This window comes from Engraulis encrasicolus, chromosome 14, assembly GCF_034702125.1.
Source record: "Engraulis encrasicolus isolate BLACKSEA-1 chromosome 14, IST_EnEncr_1.0, whole genome shotgun sequence".
NCBI lineage: Eukaryota > Metazoa > Chordata > Actinopteri > Clupeiformes > Engraulidae > Engraulis > Engraulis encrasicolus.
The window spans coordinates 47492081-47504580 of record NC_085870.1 but is presented as its reverse complement, the minus strand read 5'-3'; the positions used below and the strand labels follow the sequence as shown (position 1 = coordinate 47504580).

The window sequence follows — 12500 nt, the reverse complement described above, 5'->3', positions numbered from 1 at the left end:
ACACACACACACACACACACACACACACACAGTCCCTCGTTAACTTCCCATTAGCTGGGACTGAGTGTACAATCAGCCAGCAAGGTTCACTTAGGGTCAGTCTTACAATCTAGAACAACAGCAGGGTTTAGATGACCGGTTCTCAACCTGTCTTTGAACAAATGCTCCCTTTGCCTCATCATAAGCCTCCCAACGCTCCCCTAAGTATTGCAAAAAACCCTCTTAATGCCCTACCAGTGCGTTTGCAACCTAGAGCCCCCCTAAGAGCCCAGCAACATTGCTCAAAAAGTCACTCCATGTATTACATATTGACATGATGTCGGTGTACAGTACCTTTGCGATTCCAAACCAAAGCAATGTGAGATAGTGTACTGTAGTGTAGAGCATAATACCTCCACCGTAGACAGGAAGTGGCTTTAGCCAGGGCAGGAAATGCAGCTGATTACTGAACCCATAATGTCACCCTAAGCGACCCCGGTACATGTCACCCTAAGCGACCCCTGTACTTGTCACCTTAACATGGCGTAATAAAATTGCTGTTACCAGAATGGCAATGATCAAGTCATAGTGCATTACTAAAGGCCCTGTGTTAGTATTGTACTACTGGTAGTTAACTTTTCAATGACTATTGCAGTGTGACACTGGAGCATTAAGGGGCTAAGCGACCCCGATACATGACACCCTAACGACCTCGGTACAATACATGTCACCCTAAGTGACCCCTGAAGATGTTGTCATTTGTGATATGCAAGGAACAGTGCCTATACATGGGATAGACACCGGTGGTTCAGAAGCTGTTTACTGTTTTGGCTTTCCATTTACACCTAAACAGAGTTTTAGAATGCGCATATCAAATATCCGGCCATTTACAGGGCTAAAACGCACTTGTTACAATGTAGTTTTTATTTTTATCTACATGTCGTGTTTACATGCAAAAGGGATAAAAAAAATATCCACATTTAAACATATCCGGATACGTGTAAGCAGCACCTTAATCTGACCCAGTGGTTCACAACATTTTTTGAACAAACGCCCCCTGAACCTCATCATGAGACTCGCAACACCCCCTTGACCACATCATAAAACAAGACTATAGTGGAAGGCACGCACATCCACAACCAACAGAAAAGCATCAGCAGGTGCCAAATCAAAAATGGCGTATGTAGAAGGGGGGAAGGATCTGCATTCTGCACACTGCTTGCAAAAGACTTAATTTATTGGGGGCAACATTTCGATCATAGATCTTCTTCAGGCATCTTGCAAAGGTTAAAAAATAAATAAATAGGCCTACACAGCTGATTGGCGGTTAGGTAATCAGCTGATAGTCAGCTGTTCTAATTAGGCCTGGCAGACATTGATCATTACAAGCAACCATGTGCAGTGTAGGTTCTGTAGGCCTCTATTTATTCTGACTGTTTTTTAACCTTTGTAAGATGCCTGAAGAAGATCTATGATCTATTGCTCCCAATGGTCCTAAATTAAGTCTTTTGCAAGCAGTGTGCAGATCCTTGCCCCCTTTTACACTCATCACAAACCTCCCAACGCTCCATTGTCCCTATCACAGGCCTGCCAACAGCCCCCTTAGTATTAAGAAATAAAATAGACTAATACTCTCCAATGGAGACTGGGCTGTTGAGGAACACTAATCAATTTTCTTTTTTTTTACTGTTCGAGATAAATATCCATAGACACTGCAGTCGGTCTTAAAGGTTGTGCTGCACAGATTATGCTTACATTTTTTAAAGGCTGAGGATGTTTAATGACAGGTGGTTTACTTCAAGCAGTGCTTCTGTGCTCATGACAGACAGTTTACTCTAAGGAGTGCTTCTGTTTTTTTTTTTTAATTGCTTTTAGCTGGCAAATGAAGCAACAGTATTCAACATTTTTCAAGTGTTTGACAGTGTTTTGCCCTTGAAAGGGGAACAGAAACCGCTTCCGCTGTCGTAAGTGGTTTCTGAAGACCTCTGTGACTAGTGGGATTATACGTTCTCTCTCTCACTCACTCACTCTCTTTCTGTCTGTCTCTCTCTGTCTCTCTCTCACTCACTCACTCTCTTTCTGTCTGTCTCTCTCTGTCTCTCTCTCTCTGTATATGTACCTCTGTGAGAGCCTAAAGCCAGGCACACAACTGTTGGCCCTATTATCAACTGAAAACCCCTCTTATGACAATCGGTGGAACGTTACCTCAAAGGGCCTGCTGTAGCCTATACTGTATGTAGTCTACTATGTAGCCCACATGCTGTACATGTATTTATAAGTAGACCTGTTAAACAGACAGATGACCAGTGTGCTGTATATATAACATAATAATATTATAATTACTTATATTCATATAATTAATCCTTATAGAGTATGGAGAACAATGCGGCGTGTAAGGACCAGCCTACCATGGTCTCCAAGCCCTACTACAGAGTTGACCTGTTCAACAGGGAGATGACCAGCGTGCTGCTGACTTCTCTACTGGTCACCACCATCCACAACAAGACAGTCGCACACATCGGCACCTCCGACGGACGCCTTCTACAGGTATACAGTATTAAAATACCTTTTTTGGGCTCAGACGTCAGGTGACGCACCGGCATCTAATGGCCATCAATTAATTAGTAATAGGTGATTGACATGCTACAATATGCTTGTTAGATAGTCCACTAAATACAAACAAAAAAAATACATACAATAGTGGGACTGGCTGTCGTTGCGCCGCCCTGACGTGTGCTCACTGCTCACGCATTGTCACCTCCGACGGACTCCTTTTTTCAAGTATGTGTTTGTTCGCATACAGTTGCATGTGTTGCATGCATAGCAATCATACCCTGGGCCTTACATAAGCATGCAGAGCTGCACAGGTATACTAAACCTTGCACACTTTTTTTGGGATCAGCATTTAGGCATTTCTGGTATGCAAGTCATGTCATGCAACCATAAATCACAACTTATTAAATGTGTGTGTGTGCGTGTGTGTGTGTGTGTCTGTGTCTGTGTCTGTGTACATGTGTGTGCACTCATATGCGTGTGTGTGCTAATGTTACGGAGGTCCAGCCCTTTAATCTTCGCTAACTACTCTCTGGCTCGTGTGTGTGTGTGTGTGTGTGTGTGTGTGTGTGTGTGTGTGTGTGTGTGTGTGTGTGTGTGTGTGTGTGTGTGTGTGCGTGTGTGTATGCATGCGTGTGTGTGTTGCAGCTGGTGTTACGGCGGTCCAGTCCTATAATCTTCGCTAACTACTCTTTGGCTAAAGACCAGCCGGTCTCTCCCACCGCCGCCGTCTACTCAGACCAACACCTGCTGTTCGTGGTGGGAGACAAGGTGAGCACTTACAGTATACATTTCATTACATTTGGCAGACGCTTTTATCGAAAAAGCGACTTACAATCGAGGACATAATTGTAGCATGCATCACTTGCAGATACAAAACGCACAGTAAACAACAGAACAGATGCTAAGTAGGGTTAGTGTTTTTTTTAAATGTTTTATAAATAAAGTAAATTAGCACACTCTACTTAAGACAGACAGGAAATCTTAACTGGGGGGAAGACACCAGAGCAGAACAGATCTGCTTTAAATGAAGTGCACAACAAAGGAACATAGGTTGTGATGGATGAACCATCTCTATACCTGTTTCACAGGTGTTCCAGGTCCCCCAGCGCGGGCCGGGTTGTGACCACTTCCTGACATGCTCAGTGTGCCTGCTGGCGCCGAGCTTCATGGGATGCGGCTGGTGTGAGGGCCGCTGTTGCCGGGATACGCAGTGCCCAAGCCCCGCCCACTGGCGGAACGAGTCCTGCCCACCGGGCATCACTCAGGTACACACACACACACACACACACACACACACACACACACACACACACACACACACACACACACACACACACACACACACACACACACACACACACACCTTCCCACTGGGCACCACTGAGGTATGCCTGATGTATGTGTGTATAATGTGGGTGTGTGTATAATGTGTAACGTGTGTGTGTGTGTGTGTGTGTGTGTGTGTGTGTGTGTGTGTGTGTGTGTGTGTGTGTGTGTGTGTGTGTGTGTAATGTGTGTGTGTAACGGATGTGTGTGTGTGTGTGTGTAATGTGTGTGTAATGTGTAATGTGTGTGTAATGTGTGTGCTTGCAGTTCTTCCCCAAGACGGCGCCCCCCGATGGCCAGACGGAGGTGACACTGTGTGGGCGGAGTTTCCAGTCGCCGGGCCGACAGCCGATCAACTCGCGGAGCCATGAGGTCCGACTGGGGGACACACTCTGTCATGTGCAGCCCAGAGAGAGCAGCAGCAATCGGTACACACACTCACACTCACACACACACACACACACACACACACACACACACACACACACACACACACACACACACACACACACACACACACGCTGTGCCACACACAAACAAAAGTGCGTCCGATAGAGCTATTGTGTGTGTGTGTGTGTGTGTGTGTGTGTGTGTGTGTGTGTGTGTGTGTGTGTGTGTGTGTGTGTGTGTGTATGTGTGTGTCTGTGTGTGTGTGTGTGTAGGTTGGTGTGTAAAGTTCGTCCGGTGGAGGGTCCTCTGCTGTTCCGGAATGTTCCGGTGCATGTGCGCGTGGAGGAAGAGAGAGGCGATGGCAGATATTACATCAACGGCACAGACACACTGCCCGGGTTCAGCTTCGTGGTACACACACACAAACACACAAACACACAAATACACACACGCACACTTAATAGGGCTGGGAATTGATCCAGATTTTCTGCATCGATTCTATTCCGATCCAGCAGGTCACAATCCGATTCCATCCACGATCTGATTCGACTTGATTCGATATCGATCTTCTGTATTGCTGGGTTGTCACCTCAACCCATTTATGCCTAGAATTCTAAGACTATAGACGGCTATAAAAACCTAAATATCTCAGCCCCTGAACCCCAAACAAAAATGTAATAGAGAAAGAAGTAGGAAACTTGGTATGAGAGAGAAAGGTGGGAAAACTCTGGTACTTTACATGAACAGGCCCTGTGTATTTGTATATGTAGCCTACATGAATGTGGAAGAGAGCTACACGATGTGGTTGAGAAAATAGCACTTGTAATACTCTGCAAAAGATCGATCCACAACATGTTGAATCAAACTTTTCGAATCCGTGGATCGTGGATGGATCTTTTGAACCCAGCCCTCACACACACACACACACACACACACACACACACACACACACACACACACACACACACACACACACACACACACACACACACACACACACACACACACACACACACACACACACACACACACACACACACACACGCCTGATATTTCATCAACGGCATCGACACACTCCCTGGGTTCACTTGTGAGATACCTGACAATTGAAAAAGAACCTCGTACCAGAATTGAACCCGGGTCACCGATGCACAGCGGTGGTATAGTGCCTTAGCTCATTGAGCCACAGTGCCCCAGCAATACTGGGCTGTCTTTCTCGAACGCGTAGTTACTAGCCAGTTAGCAACTTGGGTAGGTACCAATGAGAAATTACATTGCAACCAACAAAGTAGCTAATATACTTAGCAACTATGGTTTCCAGAAATGCACCCCTGCTTAGTGGTACACAATTTTGAAATCTTGATGTCAGACTTAACATGTGTGTGTGTGTGTGTGTGTGTGTGTGTGTGTGTGTGTGTGTGCGCGTGCGTGCGTGTGTAGGTGCCAGAGGTTCTAGCTGTCCAGCCTGACTACGGGCCTGTAGATGGGGGAACGCGCATCACCATCACGGGCCCTTACCTGGACGCCGGCACCCAACGCAAAGTCACCCTGGACGGAGAACCATGCCCTGTGGAGAGGTGTGTGTGTGTGTGTGTGTGTGTGTGTGTGATAATGTGTGTGGTTTTTTATGTGTGTGTGTTTAGCGTTTTTAAGGTGCGGGGTAATGTGTCAGCGATCGTGTGTGTGTCGCGGCCAGTCTCGGAGGTTAAGGATGTGGTGTTACGCGTCTACATTGACAAGTCCCACGTACACACCACCAAGGTCTTCCGCTACAAACATACGCCGCTGATCACTCGTGTGCGGCCAGACTGCAGCTTCGACCGGTACGTGAACACACACACACACACACACACACACACACACACACACACACACACACACACACACACACACACACACACACACACACACACACACACACACACACACACACACACACACACTTTGATCGGTCAACCTGCCTGCAGGACAAAAAGAAAGTACCATTGTTGCGTGTGCATGTGTGTGTGTGTGTGTGTGTGTGTGTGTGTGTGCGCGCGTGTGTGCGCGTGTGTACAGGGGTTCCAGGATCACTATTGAAGGGAAACATCTGGACTCCGTCTACCGCACTGTGATCCGCTTCAAGCCCAACGAACAGCACCTAAAGCCTGTCTCCATAGTAATACACACACACACACACACACACCAGTGACGTGCAGTGAAGGGTATGGTAGGGTAGGCAGTAAATATAGAATATATATCTATTTATATATATATAGAATATATATCTATTTATATATATATATATTAACGGTGGGTTCGGTCCTCCCCCAGAAAAAAATGTATTTCTTAGATGCAATTTCCTGCATTTTAACCAAATCTGGAGAGTCGCTATCAGCTAAAAACTTTTACAAAAGACTAAAAACTTTGAACAAATAGTCCCCTTTCATGCAGATCTGAAATGTAACGTGTGTGTGTGTGTGTGTGTGTGTGTGTGTGTGTGTGTGTGTGTGTGTGTGTGTGTGTGTGTGTGTGTGTGTGTGTGTGTGTGTGTGTGTGTGTGTGTGTGTGTGTGTGTGTGTGTGTGTGTGTGAGAGAGAGAGAGGGGGGCCTTATGCCACAATGTATGGTTTGAATAGGCAAATAGGCCTATTCACATAAACATGCTGATATGGTCTTTAATGTGCAACAAATTAGTAGGCCTATGTTTCTCTAAATACTGTAAATATAAAGTAGGCTATAAGATGCCATCAGTGTTTAACCACCACAGCTCTAATAACTAAGTAAATAGGCTACACTATTTAGACATTTGGACATTGTCAGTAGACCTAAATCTGAAACAATAAGTGAAAACATAATTTCAATTTCTTGAAAAGGCCAGCTACACTTATTTGTTTTGCCAAATTGCCAAATTAGCTCCAGGACCCATGCTTTGTACACCTTTAAGGACCTGTAGGCCTACATTTTACAATAATAATTTAGAAAGCTACAACATTTTGGGGGAAAAGCTTTAACTTTTGGCTTTAGCAGTTGATTTTGTTGCTCTTCTGTTTATTCTGTTGCAAATGCCAGGGCGTTTCACATGGATGGAGGGTGGCACAGTGTAGCCTACTTTTGAAGATAAAATGTCTAGTTCACCAACTGTGAATCACACCATAGCATGTGAGGGGGAAACGATTTACATTTAGCAATAAACCAACCTAGGTAACAGCTCCTGCCTCACTGCCGAGTTTTGTGCTGATAATCAAACACTCACAGACAAGAAGGAAAGTAGGCAAGGGGGCGGGTTGCTTGCAAACATGACCCGTGCATTCAGACAGTATCGAGTAAACCAACGAAACCACTTCTGAGACTCATTCTTGTGCGTGATAGTATTCTCAAACACTTCAGCTACGGTTGTGCAAGGTGTTTCAAATAAAGTCAATTTGTGAGTGCGGAAGCACTCCGAGAAACCATCCCCAGTCAATCGTCCTGTTCCACGTTGATCTCGACTCGCACACCGCGCACTTCAAAAGAACGCAGCTGCACTTGCTAACAGGCTCCACACAACTCACGCATTGCGTAGTCATCATCATAATAAATTAGGGAAATGGAGTCATGTCGTACGCTCAAAGAACAATCTCGCGTCCATAATAACACACACACGGTCTATTCATGTCCACCACCGCACAACCAATCTTCAATGTCAACACCCTGACAAACGGTGACAACAAAAGGCACCACGAAAAAACTTGAGCATGTTCATGTTAAAAGGCTACCCGCAGCATAATAATTAGATGAATCTTACCTTAAAGCAGAATCACAAGTAGGCTGTGTTTTTCATGCAAGCTAGTTCCATTAAAAGCCCGGGGTGGTTGACATGATGAAGACATTTTGTCCCAGTGCAAACTACTTGAAGCTGCTACCCATCTGATGTTGAATATTTCCACAATGCAGCGATTGCAAACGGCTCAGCTGTCTGTCACTTGAACTGTCTTTCTTGCTACTTCTCGGCATTTTTTAAAATAATAAAGACAAAAAGCCAAAGACTGCCATGTTTTCTTTCCGATACGGCTAGAGATTTGAACAAGCCTTGCCTTGCTAGTTGTTGCTATCATAGCTGCCTGTAGGGCAGAAATTGGCTACTACCTGAATTGTAACAATTTTTCATTTTGGGCGTTGTGATTGGCTCACATACTCCCGCCACAGAGTAAAGGCTCTGCTTTTAGTCCCATTGACAAGCTATGTGACAACTTAATACGCATGCGCAAACTTCTACATTGACAGCATTGAAGGCAGGGTAGGCAGAGGAAAAGCGAGCCTTACCGGGCTGCCTGGCTGGCATTCGAAAGCTCTGCTTTCAGCCTGTCTCTGCTACCAGCCGGGACTGCGCGTTGCCACGGCAACCTGCCCAAGCCTGAGCGCTTTGCTTCGTGCGATTACTTAGGTTTTTGATCGTTGTCCTGTGTATACTGTACTTTAAACAGCTCATAATTTATGCTGAATCAATGTTATTGTTATGTAGGCCTATGTGAACTCTGAAGAATATTTTTTTAAACACGTGTTAGTTTTTATTTTTAAGACATTTATCCCAGGGTAGGCACTGCCTACCCTGCCTACCCTGACCGCACGTCTCTGACACACACACACACACACACACACACACACACACACACACACACACACACACACACACACACACACACACACACACACACACACACACACACACACACACACACACACACACACACACACACACACTAGAACCACAAAGTGATTACATACGCATGAATGCGCTCATAGTCCTACAGATGATACGGTATAGTAGTGTGCATAATAAGAGTATCGGTCATACAGAGAGAGTACATTTTAATTCTACCACGTTCATAATAATAACAATCAGGGCTCTATATTAATATCAATCAACCAGCCAAATGCTGGTGAAAATTCACTTTGGCTGGTAGAAAAGAAAACTCACCAGCCACTTTGACCCATAGCTGACTGTGTGTTTGGCCAGTAGATTAACATCTACTTGCCAGTTTGGGTGGTGGTAAATTTTTCAATTTAGAGCTCTAATAATAATAATGGTAATAATAATTATAATAACAACAACTAAAATAGCAATAACAACAACAACATTCATTGTTGGTGACATGACGAGCTCGGATGCTCCCCTCTGCCGGCGTCTCTACGACGGGAGGCTCTGGATTTTCGTATCCCGCTATGGCCTTTTCATCGCCGCCCCCACCGTGGGCTTCCATATTTCTCCACTAATGTGAATGCTCCATACCGTCATGATTTATGGACAAAAAAAGAACTTTCCATTGCTGTCGTGTTGTGTTTTAGTCTCTGTATGTCTTTGAATGTCTGTTCATGTTTTTGTTTTATCTTACATGTTCTGTAAAGCGTCTTTGGGTATTTAGAAAAGCGCTATACAAATTTGATGTATTATTATTATTATTATTATAATAATGTTGATGTCTGTGTTTGTAGGAGTGTGTGGGCGCAGCGCGTGCGTCTGCAATGGAGTGTGTAACGCCAGTGTTCCAGCGCGAGGAATCGGAGGAGGGTGAGTTTAATTTAAATGACTGTCACCACCTTTTCCTCAAAACATCCATTCTGGAGTGTGTTTCTTGAAAGCATTTCTTGTTAGCAACTTACTTGGTTGCAATGCAATTTCCCACTGGCAACCTACTAAGTTGCAAACTGGTTCGCAACGATGCTTTTCGAGAAACGGGGCACTGGTCCACTTACCACAACAAACAGATTTTCCATTAAAGTTCTGGAATACTTTTGTTAAATCTCATTAGAACCTCTATTGTATCTTGTTCTTCTGGGTCAGACATATATTGTATTAGAATATGGCTTTTTTTAAGTCCACATGATGATATTGTATGTCCCTGTTTTAACTCCACAGGCGAGTTGGAGCTGGATATGGATGGGGCTCGAGGACTGTGGGGTGGGCGGTTTACCTACCACCCCTACGCCAGCCCCATCCCCTTCGAGACAGAGGGGCACATATTACGCCTATACCCAGGGCTGGACGAGGTGTCATTACATGTGAGTCACACACACACTTCCAAATAAGGGGCCATAATAAACAGTAAAGTAGCTACAACCTAATACTCAAGTAAGGGTTAATAATCATTATTGTTATTATTATATGGTTGTGACGTCATCTGTCGAATGCTCCATTCATTTCAACGGGGCTCCCCAACGTTCGGACGTCTGTTATTTTTCGATAACGGACGGGTTGGTCTATAACAGACCGCTGTCAATGGCAACAAGACTTTTCACTGCTAAAGCGACTTTTCAACAAGACTCTAATCAGCTGCTGTGATAGACAACACCTGTTGTCCTACCTAGCTGTTGCCTAGCGGTGTTCCACAACGGCACTGTTTTGTTTTGCGCAGCAACAATCTTAACATTAAATAGGCCTAAAGAAATGTCCCCGCCATGTGTGAATCATTTAAGTATATCCATATAATAAGCGCTCCGCGTCGGGGTCTAAAGATTCTCTCTGTCGTGCTGCTATTCCACGGTAGCGACCTTCTCGCCGAACGTTAACCCTTACTTAATGCATATGTTGAGCATTAGTAAGCAGTTACTTAACTATTAGATAACAATAGCATATTATTATTTAACTAATAGATAAGTAAGGGCACAGTTAATAGTTAAGTAGCTATCAGGTCATACTTAACTAAGGACCAAAATTAATACTTACTTAATACAAAAGTATGGCATAACAGTTATGATTTATAATTAGTAATAACAGTTATAATTAGTTACTAATGGATGAATAATACATAAATATTGGGAGTTGGGACCCTTATAATAGAGTTGACTGAGGATAACTAATGGTTAATTAATGGATAGATATTGCTGTTTGGGACCCTTATATTAGAGTTGGCTGCGGATAACTAATGGTTAATTAATCGATAGATATTGGTGTTTGGGACCCTTATAATAGAGTTGGCTGCACATACCTAATAGTTAAATAATTAATCTACTGTGATGTCTAGCTTTCACTCGTTCAAATCACTGTAATAATGGCAACAGGAGCCATTATATAGCAAGTATTGGACGTACACTTCTCAATGATGGTGGGGTAATTTGTTAATATACCACTTATTAGTTTTAATGGTAAAAACCCTACAATAAATGCAGAACATTATGAAGAGTAATAGTTTTGAAGCGAAACTAAACCATTCCTTTGTGATAATTAAGTTAATGTCAGAAAATATTAGCTCCAAGAAGTGCAGTGCATGATGGGTACTAAATCTACAGACAACATTTCGGTATTATTTATTCATTAGTGATGCCTTACCTTTGTATTAAGTAGCCTAAGTGTTAATTTTGGTCCTTAGTTAAGTATGACCTAATAGCTACTTAACTATTACTGTACCCTTACTTATGTATTAGTTAAATATTTTTTATGCTATGAACTTGTAACACAAGGTAATAGTTATCTAATAGTTAAGTAACTGCTTGCTAATGTTTGATATATGCATTAATAACAATTAATATGTGTCTAATGTGGCGTTAAGTAATGATTATTAACCCTTACTAAAGTATTAGGTTATAGCTACTTCAAGGACTGTGGGGTGGGCGGTTTACCTACCACCCCTACGCCAGCCCCATCCCCTTCGAGACAGAGGGGCACATATTACGCCTATACCCAGGGCTGGACGAGGTGTCATTACATGTGAGTCACACACACACTTCCAAATAAGGGGCCATAATTATGGCCCCTTATTTGGAAGTGTTACCACATACTGTACATCATCCCATCCCCTTCGAGGCAGAGGGGCACATACAGTATGATATCGATTTCTTAAAGTGGTGGCTCGCTATTTTAAACATTAAGCCCTGTTTGGGTGACTTCTGGGGTGAAGCAGAGATGTTCTCATCACAACTTTGACATTTGGTGCTGAATGGAGCATTTGGGTATTCAAGACTGCAGCTCCCCCACCTTTACATTGACTCTAATGGAGCACTCAAGCAATCGATCATAAAATGGCATTAAACTTTCGTTTGCAGAGACATGAAACTCACCGAGTGGTCAGAGGTGGGCAGCGATACGTTGGCTCGAAAATCACAGCGAAATACGCTTCCAGAGAAGATATACAGTATTATCATTATTGTCCGTCTTCATTGGTTGTATTGGTTTGACTAGTATTACTCCGCGCGACCCGGAAATGGGGGTGTGCTTGTATACGTTACTATCTATGGTTTGTATGCAAGCTGTAGTTTTTGTAGCCAGTCCCGCTCAAAGACAGCTGTTCTAC

At 43.7% G+C, this 12500-nt stretch overlaps 1 protein-coding gene across 1 annotated transcript in view; it reads left to right on the top strand.

The window, feature by feature from the left end:
- The window catches only part of mst1rb (macrophage stimulating 1 receptor b), a 34024-nt gene that overhangs the window by 7704 nt on the left and 13820 nt on the right, over nt 1-12500 (top strand). The window contains exons 9-18 of the mRNA XM_063215990.1: nt 2350-2526; nt 3181-3303; nt 3624-3800; nt 4129-4289; nt 4524-4662; nt 5692-5828; nt 5895-6074; nt 6310-6409; nt 9706-9781; nt 10130-10272. Of these exons, the coding sequence (XP_063072060.1) occupies nt 2350-2526; nt 3181-3303; nt 3624-3800; nt 4129-4289; nt 4524-4662; nt 5692-5828; nt 5895-6074; nt 6310-6409; nt 9706-9781; nt 10130-10272 (1413 nt within the window). The remainder of the gene's footprint in view (nt 1-2349; nt 2527-3180; nt 3304-3623; nt 3801-4128; nt 4290-4523; nt 4663-5691; nt 5829-5894; nt 6075-6309; nt 6410-9705; nt 9782-10129; nt 10273-12500) is intronic.